The 19531-nt window shown below is 55.3% G+C and overlaps 1 protein-coding gene across 3 annotated transcripts in view; it reads left to right on the forward strand.

The window, feature by feature from the left end:
- The window catches only part of UNC5B (unc-5 netrin receptor B), an 85434-nt gene that overhangs the window by 52557 nt on the left and 13346 nt on the right, over nucleotides 1-19531 (forward strand). For all 3 annotated transcript variants that reach the window (XM_080688306.1, XM_080688307.1, XM_080688308.1), the window contains exons 2-6: nucleotides 13096-13320; nucleotides 17206-17349; nucleotides 17769-17872; nucleotides 18332-18512; nucleotides 19225-19392. In XM_080688306.1, coding sequence (XP_080544432.1) covers nucleotides 13096-13320; nucleotides 17206-17349; nucleotides 17769-17872; nucleotides 18332-18512; nucleotides 19225-19392 — 822 coding nt within the window. The remainder of the gene's footprint in view (nucleotides 1-13095; nucleotides 13321-17205; nucleotides 17350-17768; nucleotides 17873-18331; nucleotides 18513-19224; nucleotides 19393-19531) is intronic.

A 19531-nucleotide genomic window follows, 5' to 3' on the forward strand; every position in this document is an offset into this window, starting at 1 on the left:
CCTTGCTGGCCTCAGGGTCCCCGTCTGGAAGTAAAGGGTGGGAGTCAGGTCCAAGGGCTCCATTTCCCAGGGTGTGAGCTGCCTCCTGGTGCCTGCCAGGTGGCCCGCAGCCACCACTGGGACAGGGTCTGGCCAGGCGTGGTGACAGTGCTGATGGCAGTAGGCAAGCATCATAGTTTTTCTACTTTGCAATGTGTTGGCAGTTGTCTTTGCTTTGCAAGGAGGGGCTGTTTGGCCCTCGAGCATGAAGCTGGGAAGGCAGAGGAAATTGTGACTTGGAGGCACTCTAAGAACAGGCATGACCCTGGACTTTCCAAGGCGGCATGGGGACACCTCGCCTGGAAGGAAGGGCAGCAGGGACGTAACCACTGCTTGCCAGGCAACCCCTGAGCCAGAGGCTATACCCATGTGCATCTTTACTTTTCGGGGAGACGAACAGGACACCGGGCATGCAGAGCCAACCTGATGTCATTGGCCGGTGGCTCCCCGCACATGCTCTGCATCCTGCAGCTCTTCCAACCCTGAAATGCTGTGCCAGGGGAGTCTGCCCAGCTGGCCTGTGCCCATCTGACGTGTGTGACTGCCAAGAGAGAGATGCCCTGTGCATTTTGCTTATGGTTTAAAAGTCCTCTGCTAACAGCCTTGGAAGGAAAACATAGAACACACAACTGTATATAGTTAGGCCCCTTTAAGTAACAAGATATGTGGATGTAAAAAAGGCAAAGAGGGAGAAACCAAGATGGCGGCATAGGTAAATACCTGAACTGCTGCCTCGCACAACAATTTCAAAACTACAACTAAGAGATAAAACGGACATCATCCATCCAGAACCACAGGAAGGCTGACTGAGTGGAAATTCTACAACTAGAAGTAATGAGAAAAACACACTGAGACTTAGAGGAGCTGCAGGAGGCAGAAGTACTGAGGCGCGCGCACGGAGAGGACTGGCAACTGAGTGTGCGGCTGGCTTTCTCAAGCGGGAGGGAGACAAAAGCTCCCGACTGCGCTGAACTCCAGTTCCGGGTGAGACTCTGGGGACCCAGACTCATATGGGGTGAAACTGGACTGTCAGGAAAGAGAAAAGCACACTAAGACTCAGAGGAACTGCAGAAGGCAGAGATACTGAGGTGCGCGCACGCGCAGTTGGGGGGCAACTGAGTACACGGCTGGCTTTCTCAAGCAGGAGGGAGACGAAAGCTCCCAACTGCACTGAACTCCAGTTCCGGGTGAGACTCTGGGGACCCAGACTCATTCAGGGAGAAACTGGACTGTCTGGCAGTGGGTGGAACTCGAGGGTGGCTTTCTCTCAGAGGTGCTTGCAGCGATTACCACGGAACACTGAGACACAGGGGCCTATTAGGGCAGGGATGACGGGAAACCAATGCTGTCTGCTCTGCCCTGAGACTCTGCCCCATCCAAGCTGAGCACAGAGGCTTTTGCAAGTCTTGTCTCATAAGGGTATCTCCAGCATGGAAGTTCTCCCAGCATAGACACAGTTGATCCTCACAGCCAGTTGGCCTGGAGGTCAATTGCTCCCAGTGATACCAACAACAATCAAGGCTTAACTACAACAAGACTGTGCACACAGCCCACAAAGGGGTGCACCAAGAGTGTCCACCTCAGGTAACTGGGGAGGCTGAGCCACTGAGCCCTATAGGACACCTAGCACACAAAGCCACTCTATCAACTCAGGGAAGCAGCCAAAATGCGGAGACAAAGAAACAGATCACAAATGAAAGAAATGGAGGAAAGCAAACGACTGGATATAGAGTTCAAAACGGTTATAAGGTTTTTCAAGAATTTTCTAGAAAAGGCTGATAAATTTAGCAAGACCCTCAAGGATATGAAAAAGGACCAACTAGAAATTAAGCATACACTGACTGAAATAAAAAATATTATACAGAGATCTAACAGCAGACTAGAGGACTGCAAGAATCAAGTCAAAGATTTGAAATACAAAGAAGCAAAAAACACTCAATCAGAAAAGCAAAAAGAAAAAAGAATCCAAAAATATGAAGATAGTGTAAGGAGCCTCTGGGACAACTTTAAGCGTACCAACATCCAAATTATGGGGGTGCCAGAAGAAGAGAGAGAGCAAGATACTGAAAACCTATTTGAAGAAATAATGACTGAAAACTTCCCCCACCTGGTGAAAGAAATAGACTTACAAGTCCAGGAAGCGCACAGAACCCCATACAAGAGGAATCCAAAGAGGACCACACCAAGACACATCATAAGTAAAATGCCAAGAGCAAAAGACAAAGAGAGAATATTAACAGCAGCAAGAGAAAAACAGTTAATTACCTACAAGGGAGCACCCATACGATTGTCAGCTGATTTCTCAACAGAAACTATGCAGGCCAGACGGGAGTGGCAAGAAATATTCAAAGTGATGAATAACAAGAACCTACAACCAAGATTACTCTACCCAGCAAAGCTATCATTCAGAATTGAAGGTCAGATAAAGAGCTTCACAGATAAGAAAAAGCTAAAGGAGTTCATCACCATCAAACCAGTATTATATGAAATGCTGAAAGGTATTTTTTAAGAAGAGGAAGAAGAAGAAAAAGGTAAAGATAAAAATCATGAACAACAAATACATATCTATCAACAAGTGAATCTAAAAATCAAGTGAATAAAAAAATCTGATGAACAGAATAAACTGGTGAATATAATAGAATCAGGGGCACAGAAAGGGAGTGGACTGACAATTCTCAGGGGGAAAGGGGTGTGGGGGGTGTGGGAAGAGACTGGACAAAAATCGTACACCTATGGATGAGGACAGTGGGGGGGTAAGGGTAGAGGGTGGGGTGGGAACTTGGTGGAGGGGAGCTATGGGGGAAAAAAGAGGAACAACTGTAATAATCTGAACAATAAAGATTTATTAAATTAAAAAAAAAAAAGAACAACAACAAAAATAAAGGCAAAGAGGACCATTGCCCAGTGTTGATTCTGGTAAACTGGGGATGGAAATAGGTGATTTTTATTTTCATCCTTTTCCTCTAAATTGTAAGTGTAAAAAAAAGGTGTTTTTATTAGAAAGAAAAGGTGGTTTTTAAAATAAAGTTCCCCCACCTTCCCTGGGAGTCTAGAGCCCAGTTTCTCTTAATGGCTCTGCTGCTCAGATACTGTGTGGTCCGAGGCCAAGCCACACCCTCTCTGTTCTCCATCCTAGAGGACAGTGATTAGATGGTCGCTGAGGTTCCCTCAGTTGGTGGCATCCTACAGGATGGGGTCTCCAAAGGGACTGGCTCCCATGGCCCAGGTCAGCAGCCTGTGCCCACTGCCCCTGGCTGCTCCCTTCTACGCTCACCTGCCACGCCAGGTGTTTCCAATGAGGCTGGGTGGTGCAGCTGGAGGAAGTCCTGTGTCCCAGAAGGCCCAGCTAAACAAGCAGCCAACCAGTTATTTCCAGGCCCTCAAGGAGTTTGCCTTCCAGAGAGCAGACCTGTTCAGACACAAGCAGCAAACAATCAAATACAGGAAGAAGGTAATTTCAAAGAGATGAGCACACTCAAAACCAAAACAAACAAACACAGAAACCATGACAGTGCGGAGATAGCACCAGGGAAGGTAGAGGATGATGAATTTGCATTTGGTGATGAGGGGAGGCCTCACTGGGGAGATGGTAGGTGGCACTTGAGCTGAGATATCAATGACAAAAAGTCAGCCACAAGAATATGGGGACATGGTGGAGGGGTGCATCCCAGAAGGAGAGAACAGCAGGGCCCCTGGCGGTGTGTGACTGCTGAGAGAGAGATGCCCTGTGCATTTCGCTTACGGTTTAAAAGCCCTCTGCTAACAGCCTCTGGGGAGTGGATGATACTTGAGCACCTGAAGTCTGAGGGTTCAGTGGGGTTAGGGCTTCGTTGGGATGCAAATGGAAGCTGTTGGAGGGTGTGAGCAGGGGAGGGTTTGTTGATATTTTACTGTGAGGAGAGTGGATATGAGGGGGCAGAGGGGGACGTAGGGAGCACATTGAAAAACGCTCTGGGTAGAAGGACATGGGCTTGGAGACTGTGGAAGGTGGTGATGGGTGGTCGTGCAGTTTGAGGCACGTCGGAAAGTTGACCAAATAATATAACTCAGGTCCCCCACAGGCCTGAGTCACTGCCATTGTCTTCAAACATTGACATAGGCAGAGTCTCTGTCCCAGATGGTTGGGGCTCTCTGGTGTCCAGGGGAGGTGGTTGTGGATCGTGACGTTGGATGGTGTATGGGTGAGTCTCTTGGTGTGAGTGTGTGTCTGAGTGTGATTTCTTGGGGGCTGCACCAAGCTAGCAATGGGCCCCTCCCAGGTTAGGATGGATCTATTTGTCTGGGGCAGTGGTCGGCAAACTCATTAGTCAACAGAGTGGCAAACCGCAGCTTGCGACCCACAGTTTGCGACCCACAGTTTGCCGACCACTGGTCTGGGGCATCTCAAACAAGTCCAGGACTTTTCACTTCTTTGAGCCTCAGTTTCCTCATCTGTGAAATGGAATGCCTACTTCGCAGAATTGCTGTATTGCTTATGTTCTCACTTGTGTGCTGGATAAACATTATCTGGAGTATGACCAATGGAAGGCTTTGCGTTCCTTTTGGGGAGAGGAAGGGGAAGCAGAATGAATGCTCTCTCCTACAACCCAGGCCTCCAGGCACAGCGACAACCTGGGACCTTGGACTTGGAAAGGGAACAAAAAATTAGTCCTAGAGAGACCCAGATCCAGGCTGAGGGAGCCCAGTGACCAGAGGAAGGGACTGGAGGGAGGGTCCAGGCTCATGAATGTAGAATATAGCCTCTCCAGGTACCTCCGAGAGCCTGAGGGTAGACCAATGATGCAGTAACCAGTGTCCCTCCCTACTTTCTAAGTAGTGTGGCTCCCTTTAGAATGGGGCCTGGGCTTTACAATGTGGCCTGCCCTGGGGCCTGGTCTCCAGCCTGCTATCAGCTCCAGCTCTTCTCCTTCGCTGGAGTCTTTCCAGAGAGAGTTTTCTCAGGATCAGTCAGACACCCCCTTTAGGATGCAAGCTCCTGCCTTAGCTAGCCATCCGAGGCCACTTCCTGCACAGGAAGTGATATCATGGGCACGGGCGGTCTGCAGAGGGTATGGGAAAAGGGCCGCGCAAGGGGCCTCCTTTGTTAGGGATAACTCAGCCTCCCCTAAGTCCGCCAGCCCCCATTTGTCATCAGTAACGGCCATTGTAATCATCTCTGAGGGGGGCCCCCAGCCTGAACCCCATAGCCGCCAGGAGCCAGGGCCAGATGGAAGAAGGGCTTTGTGTCCAGGGAGGGGTCCTTCCATGTGGGATTTGTGTGTTTTTAAAACATAATAATAAATGGGCTCCTCTCCCCCCCTACCCTCACTCCCCACTGGGCACATCAGCCTCCAAGTGAATGGAAGAGATTTTCCATGCGGTGGGAGGTCAAGGCTGCCGAGAATTAGCCAGTGTCCAGGGGCTAGAGAAAGACTGTGATTGCTGATGATAAATGTGCCCAGCGTGGGGCGTTTCTCTCTCCCTCACCTCCCGCCTGCCCCCCTTCTCTCCTCCCAGGCCTGTCCCTCGGTGTGGGCACCACCTCATGCCAGCCCGCCCTGAGACACAAGGCCTGCTGGGCTGCAGATGCCTGCCCCCAGATGCTGAGCCTGGGGACCCAGGCCTGGTCTTGTCACCCACCTGTGACAAAAGCCAGTGGGAGGGGTGTCAAGGCCCTCCCTACCAAACCCCTGCGGCCTCATGCTAAGGCCTCTGCCTGGGCAGCAGGGCCAGCCAGAGGCGGACAGACTGAGATGGATGGGAGTGAGTTTTGAGTTTTCGTCCCAGGCCTGGGAAGACAGAGACCAAGCCTTTCTCCGCGGCCCTGCTGTGGCCGTGCTGTCTCCACTCCCAGCCCCGAACCAGAAACTGGGCAATGGTCCAGCTTGGCTGTGAATTTGCTGTGTAAGTTGCATAAGTCACTTTTCCTCTCTGAGCTGGTAGAGTGGAGGGTCCCACTTTGGGCACCTACTTTCTATGCTTCTAGCCTGCTGGGTCTCAGATGTCTATAGGCTGAGGAACCTGCCAATCTAGGCTTTCAGGGTTCCCTGCACAGAGATGCCCTGCCTGGCCCCTCCCCCTGCTTCGTGGGCACCACCCAGTCAGTGGAGTACATTTACATCTGTTTTTTCGTAACAACACCTCAGAGGTGACAGGGCAGCACCTGTGACCCCTTTTCATGGATGGGGAAACTAAGGCCCTGAGAAGTAAGTGGCCTCCCAAGGTCCCAGGCAGAGAGAGGGTCTGAAGCAGTCTGCTGGCTCTCTGGCTTCCCCCAGCAGCTGGGACAGTCTCCCCATCAGGAATGAGCAGACACTAGTTTTAGCCTCTCCCTCCTTTTGAGAACCTCTGGGAAACACATCCTCTTTACCTTTGTCCTGAAGCCAATTCTCCACCTCCAAGGCCCTTGGCTCCTGCTTTTTCTAGTGGCTGAGATTCTGGTACCTCATAAACAAGCCTGTGGCCTCAACTTCCTCCCCATCTGGACCTCCCACCTGCCAGGTGGCAGCCTGTGTCTCCACATTGGGCATTGCCAAGGCCCAGCCCCTGGGAAGGAGCGTGCGGCCTGGCACGAGTCCTGCGGTCGGGTGGAGACTGGGCTCAGGCTCCCCACTCTGTCCTGCAAGCTCCACTACCCTCCCTGGGGACTGGTACCCTCCTGGACCCCATGGGGAACACTGAGAAGGGTGTGGTGTGCTCCCTGCCCTCCAGGAGCAGCTGCCAGAACCTGGAGCAGGGAGGTGCCCGCCAGACCCCACCCTCTCCCCTCCCCTCCCCTCCCCTCTCCTCCCCTCCCCTCCCCTCCCCTCCCCTCCCCTCTCCTCCCCTCCCCTCCCCTCCTCTCCCCTCCCCTCCCCAATTTAAAGTGAGTTTTAAGCAAACTGAACTTGTCCATGAGGAAGCCAGGTTGGTGGTGAGAGGATGCAAAAGTGTGTCTCGTGAATATTCAAAAGAAAGATGAGAAGGCCAGGGAGGGCAGGCCTCAGCCTCCAGAGACTGGGCAGCTGTCAGGGGAGAAGGAAGAGCACACTGTTTGGTGTCACCTCGGAGGTGAAAATCGTAGAGGTGGCTGCAACCTCAGACAGCAAATTCCAGCTGAAAGTAAGGAGGACTTTTCTGTAGGGTCTGTCCAAAGGCACTGAGAAAGGCAGCGGTGAGCTCCCATCCCAGAGGTAGGAGTCAAGGTTGGAGAAGGCGTTGATGGGGATGTTGCACTATTTGGTCCTTGAATAACCTCTGTCGCTGTGAATCTGTGCCACCAAGGAATGAGCTGACGAGACCTCCTACAGGCAGGTACAGGTGAATTAGAAGCTAGGGTTTGCCTGGTGCCCGCAGGAGTCCCACCCGGAGGCGCTGGTGGTCATTTTGGTCTGAGGCCTGGAGTGGGGGTGGGAGGCTGGGGCACAGAGAGAGCCCAACAGTACCTAGTTCCTCCTCCTTCCTTCCCAGGCTCTCCCCACACTGTGTCTTAGGACCACAGGAGATGCTGAGTGTGTGAGCCACGAATAAAAATGGCAAGAAAGGTGATCTCATTTTAAGCAAATTGACTTCCTGAAGAAACACTTATACACGGGACATTGTCATACATGAACAGATTCCCCATAAGGAATCTTCAAATCTCAACGTGTCAGAAGTAGAGTAGGGCTTGAGAGATTGGCTCAGCCAACTTCCCGATTTTACAGATGGGGTCTTCGAGGCCTGAGAGGAAGGCCACACAGCAAAGCCGGGGTGCAAACCCAGGGCCCCTGACTGCAGCGGCGGTTCTTTTCCTGTGTGTTACCTGCCCTCTGTGCGGGGGTGCGTCCTCTCCTTGGGCGAGTTGGCCCATTCGTGTCTGCGGCTTTAAAGGCAGTTTGCAGTCTTGCAACCATCGGTTCAAATGAGCCCTGCTATTTGAAAAACACACTTTATGCGGGACATTTTCCTGCCAGCAGGAAGTTCCGGTCTGGCCTGGCAAAGGCAAGGTCTCCTCCCAGGGGAGTGTTCTCAGGTGTTCAGTGGGGAGCGCTGGAGTGAGGCCAGGGAGATGGGTGACTGGGAGCCTGGCTTCCTCCCACTGACAGGTGACCTCAGGCAAATCCCTCGATGTTCCATGTCCTCCGTGGAATGGGCAGATAATCCCCACCTTGATGGTTGCGAGGAGTAAATTAGCTGAAATATTCGAGGCACCTGGAACTGCGTGGGCATGAATGCTGGTTCCCAGGCCTGGAGTTAGATTCGAGCATCAGACTGCCTGAGTTTGCGCTCTACTCGGCTGCTCACTACCTTAGCCTCCTGTGCCAGTTACAGACCCCCGTCTCAGTTTTCTCATCTACGGTATGAGGATAACAGTGGCTCTGAGCATATAGGGTTGTGGTTCCAATTGTGTGCCCAGGCACCCCAGGGTGCCGCAGCCAATTCACAGGGGTGCTGTGAGATATTTTTAATCTTCAAGGAAACGCAGTAGTACTGGATGGCTGCCAGCCACTGCGACAGCTACTACTAGTCCAAGACAGCTTATAGCTTCAGCATTACATCACACTTCTTTCCTTTGGATGGCATCATAGCTTTGAAAAGCTGGGGTTTGGGCATTCGGGAGTACCCTGAGACAAACAGTGAGGGTGGCAGTGTCCACTCTGATCCCAAGATTTGAGAACTTATGTGGTGCCTCATTAGTAAGTCAGTCACTGTGGCTTGTTTAGGAATGGACTACAAGTAATCTTTTACTTACAAATTATGTATATTATTTTTTCAAATGGTGACTAAGGTGTTAGGATATGCATGCATGCACGCACTGACACTATTTAGCTCTAACTATGTAACAAGCAGAACCCCTAGGAATTTCTTTTGGCCTTACAGTAAAAATTACAGGGTAAAAATTACCAAGACCCTAAAGACCAAAAAGGTTCGGGACACCACTCTGACTAGGGTTGGTGTGGGCTCTGTGAGTTTATTCGAAACGCTTCCTGACAGCATCTGGCTAAGAGAGCACCCAGGAACCCGAGACTCCACTTTTCTTCTCCCTCCAAGCTGGCGCCCACAGGCGGGCTCAGGTGACCCTCGTCTGGGACACCTGTGGAGCCTCCCTCAGCCGCGAGGCCAAGCCAGGGCCAAGGAGGAGGGGAAGTGTCCAGTAGTGAGGGCAGGGGCCCAGCTCAGCTGCTACCCGGCCCCAGCGGTAGCCCCAGCCCCCCTTTATTTAATTTGCATTCGCTGAGCACATACTGCATGCCAGCCTGCCTGTAGTCTGCCAGGGGTCCCTCTGGGGAGAAATCTGAGGTTGGTCCTTGGTTTGTCTTCCTTGTCTCTTGGCAGCATTTGCCTCCCGGAGCCTGGGGGGTGGGGTTGTTGGCAAGGGGGCAGTAGCTACACCAAGAGCCACCGGCACTGCCATGACAGAGAGGCACTGAGGAAGACGCCCAACCATCTTCCTGCCAAGGCCAGAGATGAACCTTTGTGCCAGGCCTGAGAGGAGGGGTGGGGCAGGGAGGGCGGGGCCTGCTGCACTAATGGATGTCTAATGTTTAAATGTTTACTTTCCTCAGTCGCGTCTGTGCCAGCTTTATAAATAAGCCGCATTAGGGTTATAAAACTGTCATAAACGCAGCCCGCAGTGCCTCAGCCAGCCAGGGAAGCGGTCACCTGGGGGCCACGTGGTTAGAAGGTAGGGTGAGCACACAGCTGCACTCAGGGGCGCCCACACACCTCTCGTGGTCACCACCCCCAGAGGAAGGTCCAGTCCCCCCATTTCACAGGTGAGGCGCCTGAGGTCAGTCAGGCCCAGTTCAGACCCTGGGGAACCTCCCACTGACAGGTGACCTGAGGCAAATCCCTGCCTTACACACCTCAGGCCTGAGGCTGAACAAGATGGTGGGAGATGGGCACGGAGCCTGGCAGGTTCTCTGCTGCCCACCTGCCCTCTGGTCTCCAACCTGCTCTCCCTAGAGCTGCCTACCTGGCAGAAAGGCCATAGTGACCAGCTCTCAGGCCACTGGGAGACCAGTGTCCAGCTCCCTGGGCACTGTGTCCTCTCACCACCAACTGCCCAAGCTGCCAGGCCCTAGAGGCTACCCGTGTACCTACAGAGAAGGAGTCTCCCTGCCTGGCTGAGGGAAGGGAGCATCGGGGAGCCCTGACCTGGCCTCAGGATACTCCCTGCGACTCCCAGTTTAGCTGCCCACTAACCAGCTGGCCGTGGTCAGTCACTTGCCTCATTTGGATGAGCTTCCGTTTCCACAGCTTTGAAACAGGAAGGACGCTTTTAGCCTCGCTGGACCTTTGGTGAGAGAACCCCCACAGTTGTAGAGTCCCTGCCAATGTCAGGGTCTGTTAGGTTTCTCAGGGGACACCGGTGTGTGCAGCTACTCCAGTGATGGGCAGTGTGGAGTCCTGGGCAATGTCAGGGTCTGTTAGGTTTCTCAGGGGACACCGGTGTGTGCAGCTACTCCAGTGATGGGCAGTGTGGAGTCCCGGCCAATGTCAGGGTCTGTTAGGGTTCTCAGGGGACACCGGTGTGTGCAGCTACTCCAGTGATGGGCAGTGTGGAGTCCCGGCCAATGTCAGGGTCTGTTAGGTTTCTCAGGGGACACCGGTGTGTGCAGCTACTCCAGTGATGGGCAGTGTGGAGTCCCGGCCAATGTCAGGGTCTGTTAGGTTTCTCAGGGGACACCGGTGTGTGCAGCTACTCCAGTGATGGGCAGTGTGGAGTCCCGGCCAATGTCAGGGTCTGTTAGGGTTCTCAGGGGACACCGGTGTGTGCAGCTACTCCAGTGATGGGCAGTGTGGAGTCCCGGCCAATGTCAGGGTCTGTTAGGTTTCTCAGGGGACACCGGTGTGTGCAGCTACTCCAGTGATGGGCAGTGTGGAGTCCCGGCCAATGTCAGGGTCTGTTAGGGTTCTCAGGGGACACCGGTGTGTGCAGCTACTCCAGTGATGGGCAGTGTGGAGTCCCGGCCAATGTCAGGGTCTGTTAGGGTTCTCAGGGGACACCGGTGTGTGCAGCTACTCCAGTGATGGGCAGTGTGGAGTCCCGGCCAATGTCAGGGTCTGTTAGGGTTCTCAGGGGACACCGGTGTGTGCAGCTACTCCAGTGATGGGCAGTGTGGAGTCCCGGCCAATGTCAGGGTCTGTTAGGTTTCTCAGGGGACACCGGTGTGTGCAGCTACTCCAGTGATGGGCAGTGTGGAGTCCCGGCCAATGTCAGGGTCTGTTAGGGTTCTCAGGGGACACCGGTGTGTGCAGCTACTCCAGTGATGGGCAGTGTGGAGTCCCGGCCAATGTCAGGGTCTGTTAGGGTTCTCAGGGGACACCGGTGTGTGCAGCTACTCCAGTGATGGGCAGTGTGGAGTCCCGGGCAATGTCCTAACACTGAAGTCTGTTTCTTGGGTTCAAACCTTGGCTGTGCCTCCTGCTTGCTGTGTGCCCTTGGGCAAGTTGCTTAACCTCTCTGGCCTCAGTTCCCCATTTATAAACTGGGGACTAATATAACATGCCTTACAAGGTTGTTGCAAGAATTAGGTACGTTTTCAATAAAGTATTGAAAACATAGCACCTAATGTGGGATGAGCATTAGTTGTATTTTTAATACAGTGACTTGTACCTGCTCTGTGCTTGGCCCCTCCCAGGCACACATGCATGGTTATCGCACATGATCTGTGCTCTTTGAGATGAAGTAACTGGGTTGGAGTGAAGGAGCTCTCCCTGGGTCACCCACAGCATTCTGGATGGAGCTGAAGTCACACCCCTTCTTGCTGGCTTTTCCTTCTCTCCCCCTGGAGTCAGTCCATCTCTCTCTCCCTCCCCCCTCCCCCTCCCCCCACCATCTCTCTCTCTCTCTCTCTCTCTCTCTCTCTCTCTCTCTCTCTGTCTCACACACACACACAGCCTGGAGCCCATGACAACCCAGCATTTTCTCGGAGCTCCTGAAGCGCCCAGTCCTAGCAGGAGCTGCTGGTGCACAGAGTCAGCGTGGCCTGGGCACGTCAGGTGTGTGTGGTTCCTTCAGGAGGACAAGCGCCGAGTCTTAGCAGGGCGCTGGGGCGCTGGGACAGGGCAGGGACCGTAGCTGGCTGGTGAGGGCGGGGCCGGCATGGACACCCCTGCAGCTTAATGTGTTGCTTCCTCTGGCGCAGTTAGCAGAGGAGGACAAGCCCCCTACTGCGTGTCCCAGCCACCTGATCGCTTGGCACTTGGCCCTGGAAAGTCAATTTTCCTAAGTGGATTGTGAACCAATAGGCTGGCGTGGCCTGGTTTCCCCATCCTAGCGCTGGGTGGCTGGCTGCTCTCCCTTCCTGTTTGTCTCACCTCCTGAGGTGCTGTTCTTTCCAGGGAGGCAGGCAGCCAGGGTTCCCTTTGGCCCCTTCAGGGGAAGATGGACAGCCTCAGTGTGTTCCCGGCCTCTGAAGTTTCCTTTCCTTAGGGCAGAGGGATGGACTTGGCCGAGGTGGGAAAGGCTAGGACCAGAGCCCCAGACCAGAGGAGGGAACTCAGCGTGGAGCTGCTGGGAAGGTAGTCTCCCCCTCCATGCTGCCCCCTGCCTTGGACTTCCTGGAGGAGGAGGCCTGCCGGGAGCCCAGGCCTGGTGCAGCCGCCCCACCTCACCCACCCATCGCCCTGTGGGTCTCAGCTCTTCTCCCCACTCCCATCGCCCGGCTGGCTGGGGCTGCCAAGGGCAGCTGAGGCTTCGGGGCAGGGCTGGCCTGGTTTGCGCTCCAGCCTCAGGCGTACTATGGTATCACCGTGAGAAACTGGAGGGAGGCCGGCGAGGGCTCGTACAGGGGACACGGGAGGGCTGGAGGGCCGCAGGGGTGCCTCGCCTTGATCGGTCCCCTCCCCTGGCCAGGCCACCCCAATGTCTCCATCTGTAAGGAAGATCACACACAGCATCGTAGAGCTGGGACTGGCTCCCCAGCAGAGCCTCCTCACAGCAGGGCAGGATAGGGAAGCTGAGGCGCAGGGGAGCCAGACCTTGCCCGGGTCACAGAGGGCATCTCTAGCATCTCCAGATGCCCCTCTGTCTGCCATGGGCTCCTGGGCAGTCAGTGGGTGCCCCTGGTCTCCTTAGCCTTCGGCCTCACAGAGCCTTCCCTCCCTCCACAGGCACTGATTCAGGCAGCGAGGTGCTCCCTGAGTCCTTCCCATCGGCGCCGGCCGAGCCGCTGCCCCACTTCCTGCAGGAGCCGCAAGACGCCTACATCGTGAAGAACAAGCCGGTGGAGCTGAGCTGCCGCGCCTTCCCTGCCACGCAGATCTATTTCAAGTGCAACGGCGAGTGGGTCAGCCAGAATGACCATGTCACGCAAGAGGGCCGGGACGAGGCCACCGGTGAGCCGCCCCACTGGCCTGGCCACGCCCAGGACACTAGGGACACCCCCAACCCAGAGGTGTCAGGGACACTGGGTCCTGGGCTTCACCACCCTAGACTCTGAGTGAGACTTCAAGCAGCCATGGCGCCCCTCTGGGCCCCAGTTTCCCCTCTGTGGTTCACCCCGGATCAGTATTTTCCCAAGGGTTGGCCAACTTTGGGTGGTCAGATGGCACAGGCTGACTTTGGGTGGTCAGATGAAGTAGCACCTAATCCCTTGCTGAGCTGAGCACTTGGTCCCTTTCCCAGTTTCTTTCCATCCTGCTCAGCTCAGGGAGCAAGTCTAGCCGGGGGGGCAGGGTTCCTCACCAGCACCCAGCCAGGGCTCTGCCTCCTGCCCCCCCCCCCACCCCCCGCCTCAGAAGCAAGGGGTCTTCTGCTCCAGACACGCTCCCCTCTCCCTCGGGTTTGGGCTGCACCCTAGCAGCACCTCTACGACTATTTACTGAATATCAACCCTTTAAAATGAAAACAATTCATTTCTATAAAGGAAACGCTGTCCTTGCTGGGAATGGAAACTATCACTCCCACAAACAGAGAAGACTTGTGACACGAAGGATGGTCTAGAATCCTGCCTCGGTGCAGCCCAGGCCAGGGCTTCCGGACAGAGCCGGCTCCTCTTTGTTAAATGGGGCGCACGGCAGGTGTTGGTCAGCCCCAGAACCCAGGCCCAGGGTGAATCCCTGGCCCCAATGCCTGCCTCGGCTTTTGTGTTTGCATTTCTTCCTTGATCCGTTTCTTCCTCCTGCTTGTCTAGCCCCCTCTTATTTCCTTCTGTGTCCCACCTCTCCCTTCTTATCCCCGTCTCTGTCTGCATCTTCTTTCCTTGTGTCCCCCCCCCACCTCCCTCCCCTCTCTCTCTCTCTGTTCCCGCCCCCATCTTTATTCTTTCTTTTTTTTCTCCTCTCGTTCAGCCTCACTCTCTACGTGTCTCCCCTGACATTCTTTCTCACTCTCTCTCTTTTTTTCTCTCTTCCCCAACTTCTGTTTTTCTATGAATAGCTCACACATTTCAGAACCACCCAGGTTTAAAACTTATACCCCATAATGTACTTAATATCACGGAACTAAAAATGGTTAAAATGGTAAGTCTTATATCGTGTCTATTTTGCCAAACTTTTAAAAGAACATTTTAAAAATAGACCCGGAGTTGCATTCTTACCCAAAATCTAAAAATAAAAAAGCAATTTTTAAGAGACAAATAATCTATGCCAGCTACCCCCACTGTCTGGGTGAGTGATCCTGGGGAAGTCGCTCAGCCTCTCTGAGCTCGCTCCTCTCTTTCTGACCTGGGAGGTTGCTGGAAGGTCCTTGTGAGCGCCTGCACAGCACTGAGCAGTGCAGGACCCAGCAGGCACTCCAGACACGCCTTTTCCTCCGTCCTCTTCCTTTAAAACTTGGCCTGCCTTCTCTGTCCTCCTGAGCCCCTCTGGCCTGTATCAGAGGTCAGCAGTGGGAGTCCAGGCAGAGCAAGGGGACAGTGTACCCTGCTGGGGACCCTCACAGCCCCTGCGATTATTAGTAATAGCAGCGTGGCTCTTACACTCCCGCTACCGGGCGCATAAGCCCCGCCAGCCCGAGAAACTGGGGCACTGTTGTCCCATTAGCTACAAAGAATGGACAGTGGTCCCGTGGGCCGCTCGCCTGGCCGGTTCTAATCGAGCCTCTTGCTCCCCACCCCTGGCCTTCCCTGGCACTTTCTGAGGCCCTGAAAACACAGAGGAGGACAGCTTTGGGCCAGGACAGGCGGGACTGGTGGCAACTCATGCCAGGTTGGGGCAGGCAGCCCAGTTCCGTGTCCTCACTGAGCACTGCCTGCCAGGCTGCCATCATCCTGGGGGGCGGGGGAGCACCTGGTGCTGGGGCCCAAGTCTAGGAGACCAAAGGCCCCATCATCCTCTCTGCCTGCCAGGACCATTACCAAGGTGTCAAGCTGCCCGGGATGATGGTTTCCCTCTGTCCATCTGGTGGGTGTTGTTGAAACCCTTTGGATGGATGGTCCCCTTGAGAGGAAGCACTCTGCCAGGCTCACCACCTGGAAACTAAGGGCCAGGGACCCTGCTCTCCGGCCCTGGGCCACGCAGCATCACTTGTTGGGCCAGCACGCCAGGCAGCCACTGCAAGCGAGCAGAACCCCTCCCTCCCACCTTCAAAGCAGCCTCTTCCCTCCTGGTGCTCCCCAACAGCAAACTCTAGCTCCCTCCCATTTAGGTCCCTGGCTGTCAAGAGGGGCTCCCCAGGGTAAGCCCCTCCCCCTATGATGCAGGAGAGTTAAGGCAATGACTTTATTGGGAGAGGTCCAGAGAGGCGTCATGTGTTAGGGACAGAGTTCTAACCTAGCAGCACACCAAGAGCACTGATCTCAGCTCTGCTGGCAACTTGCTGTGGGCCTTTGGGCCTGCCACCTACCCTTTCTGAATGTACAAGGAGGGGCTGGATGAGGTCCAGATGACCGACAGAGTGACTTTGTGTCCAGCTTGAGCTGTGTGCTGTGGCCCAGTAAGTGCCATGATTCATTTAGAGTTTACCCTGAGTGTTTTATTGTGATGAGGGACCTGAGGCTCAGAGAGGCTAAGTAACTTAGTGAAGGTCACAGAGCTGAGGCGGGAGGGTGAGGCCAGGATTCAAAACTGTCCAGCTCTGTTTAACCACCATGTCATAGTACTGCATGTGTACACTCGACAGTCCTGCCCTCAGGGGGCTTATTAGAACCCATGTGCAGCCATGAAAGTGTGAGCTGGGACACATGGCAAGGAGGAGCAGCTTTAGGGATTCTGGGACAGGGGAGTCTGGGAGGGCTTTCTGGAGGAGGAGGTTTCACAGTTCTCCCACAAGCTTTGGGGAGGAGCTTCAGACGGCACCCTCACCCAGGAGGGCTCACTTCTTTTTCCCTGAGCCTAGAAGGCTTTGTCAAGGGAGAGTTGGCAGAAGAGGGAGTGATTCCCTCTCTGAGAGTTAGTGGATGCAGTTATCCAGGGAGGCCTTCAGGTCCTGACAGGGAGCCAATGAGAGGTTGGGGGCTCCCAGGAAGAGGGTCCTCCCCTCAGCTCCAGCCCCACAGGCTCCAGAGCCGTGACCAGGGAGAGTCCACATGCTTTCTTCAGATATGTGGGGAGCCTCTCCTCTAGGCCACAGCAGTAATTAGGCAAAGCCCCTCCTCACTCTCCTGCAGGAGGTAGATGGTTAACACAGGAGCACATCAATGAATGATGCTGTTCCAGACAGTGGTGGGTGCTGTGGGGAGACCAGGCTGGGCAGGAATGACAACCAGTGTCTGGTGCAGTGTAGGGCCACTGAGCAGTACTTTGAGAGCCAGTGGGCATGGACCAGGGTCAGAGGGCTTCCCTCCAGAAGTGAGGCCCAGCCATAGCTGACTGGGAGTTCGCTGCACACAGGACAGAAGGGAGTTCTGTGTAAAGAGCCTGTGGCTAGAGGGGCCAGGGTAACATGAGGGTCTGGAGGACGCCCATGGAGGCTGTAGTGAGTAGATTGTGCAAGGCCTGGGGGCCAGATGGTTGGTCTGGGTCTTCACGCTGAGAGGACTGGAGACATAACCAGGGGAATGACGTGCCATTTTGGATTTGGAGGAGCACACGCTGGCTGTAGGTGGAGAGTGGATTTGATGGGGAGAGAAGGCTTGTTTTATCCATTGCCATTTCGCAGTGAGCTGCAGTGGCGGCTGGGGTCAGGGTGGCAGCAGAGTGATGAGAAGGTAGATGGAAATGAGAGGCACTTGGCAGACGAGCCAAAAGGACTCGGGGTTAGAGAGGAAGAGGTGTCATGGTGCCCTGTCCTATGTCCTGTGTCCTCAGCCTGCCCCCTGACAGTGTCTCTCCTCCTCCCAGGCCTGCGGGTGCGAGAGGTGCAGATCGAGGTGTCTCGACAGCAGGTGGAGGAACTGTTTGGACTGGAGGATTACTGGTGCCAATGCGTGGCCTGGAGCTCTGCGGGCACCACCAAGAGTCGCCGGGCCTATGTCCGCATCGCATGTACGCCACCCTGACATTCCCCTCCACACACTCCAGTCCCTGGGCCCTTTCCCCGTCCCTATGGATCCTGGAGAGGGAATTCCACACCTGTGGGGTATCTAGCTGAAGACACCCACCACAGAGACATCAGGATCCATGGACTCCAGCTCAGAGCAGGCTTCTAGACCCAGAACCTGGGTCACCCCGGGCCCACAGATTTGTAAAGGCCAGTTTTCACCACATCCACCAGCTTCCTCGCCATTCCAGGCCTCGGGGAGGCAACTCCACGTGGTAAGGCCCCACTTTAGAGAAGAGGCTAATATTCCCCAGGTAAAAGCCAGGTGTCCCCACCAACGTTCCCTTGGTGTGCACTGCCACCTCGTGGCTGGAATGGGGCACTTCAGCCTCCAGACTGGGCCTTGTCCTCTCCCTCTTCCCAGATCTGCGCAAGAACTTTGACCAGGAGCCTCTGGGCAAGGAAGTACCCCTGGACCACGAGGTTCTCCTGCAATGCCGCCCACCGGAGGGGGTGCCTGTGGCTGAGGTGAGTGGGGACATGGAGGATGCTGGGCATGGCAGAGGCCAGTGAGCATAGCATTAACACCAGCCATGATATGATGCCTCAGGCGCCCAGAGCCCTCCCCATTTCACTGAGGAGGGAACTGCAACCTCTGCACAACTCAGCACATGCCAGACCCCGGCTGGGCCTTCTGCAGGGGCAACCCCATGGGATGCGATAGAGCTGGGGCAGGAACCCCCAGGACTTCTTGGGTCGGCTGCAGCTGTACACACCACCTGCCCCAGCCCCACCCAGTGGTCATCTTAACCATTGTGTTCTGTGGTGCTCCGCACAGTGCCTGGCTGGCGGAGGCCCCGCCTCACTGCGTCACCGCTGTGGGTGGACACAGAAAAAAACGCCGCCCTGCTTCTGGTCAGACCTCCCTAACACTCCAGAGAGGGAGCAGGCACTGGGTCCTCATGCCCCTCCACCCTGTTCCTGCAGGTAGAATGGCTCAAAAATGAGGACATCATTGACCCCACCCAGGACTCCAACTTCCTGCTCACCATTGACCACAACCTCATCATCCGCCAGGCCCGCCTGTCAGATACAGCCAACTATACCTGTGTGGCCAAGAACATCGTGGCCAAGCGCCGCAGCACCACGGCCACAATCATCGTCTATGGTGCGGGCCAGCGGGGGGGTCAGGCATGGCCGGGGGGAGGGCAGCCCAGGGCTAGATGGCCACCTGACCCGCCCTACTCAGGACACAGCTGGACCCTGGGCAACAAGTGAGCAGGATGAAGCCCACAAGGTTACATAGCAAAACTAGTGGTCGAGTGAGGCCCCCTGAGTCCCTAGCCAGGAGCACCCACCCTTCTCAGACCCTTTTCCTGCCCCTGAAGGAGAAGACCCAGCTCTCTAGAGTCAGATCTGGGGCACGGCCAGTCGGGATCCCCATACCCTAGTCCATTGCCCTAGCAGAGTTAGGGGCTGCTGGCCAGGCCCGAAGGCTGTTCCTTGCTGTACCCTGGGTGGGAGGGGCGGAGCCACACCTGAGATTCCTTGAATGTTGTAGAAGGAACCCCACATTGGGTTCCAGTCCCAGGTCCCCCATCACTCACGGGAGATCCTGGGTGTCAGCCCTCTCAGACTTTCATTTGCCATGTTACAAGGGGGCGGGGAATAGACTATGACCTCGAAGGTCCCCTCTGGTGCTGAAGGTTGCAGCCAGGTCTGCCTGCTGGTATCTGAGTGCCTAGCCCTGCAGGCAGGAGAGGTCCAGCTAGGAAGGGCCAGCCTCAGCAAAAGACTCGTCAAGGGTGGAGAGAGAGGGTTTGGGGGTCCATGGGGTCACAGAGCCAGGCCATTGGGGTGACACCTGCTGCCCCCTGCAGTGAACGGCGGATGGTCCAGCTGGGCAGAGTGGTCGCCCTGCTCTAACCGCTGTGGCCGCGGCTGGCAGAAGCGCACACGGACCTGCACCAACCCCACCCCGCTTAACGGAGGAGCCTTCTGTGAGGGCCAGGCCTTCCAGAAGACTTCTTGCACCACTGTGTGCCCAGGTAAGCCTCTGGCCAGGTGAGACCCTGCCCACATCAAGCCCACGCCCAGCCCCCAGCCCTGTCTTCTGCTGTGTTGTCTGCCAGAGTCAGGACAGCCATTCTCTCCCCACATGGGGAACAGCAGGTGCTTGTCCCAGGG

This window comes from Plecotus auritus (assembly GCF_963455305.1).
Source record: "Plecotus auritus genome assembly, chromosome: 9".
Taxonomy (NCBI): Eukaryota; Metazoa; Chordata; class Mammalia; order Chiroptera; family Vespertilionidae; genus Plecotus; species Plecotus auritus.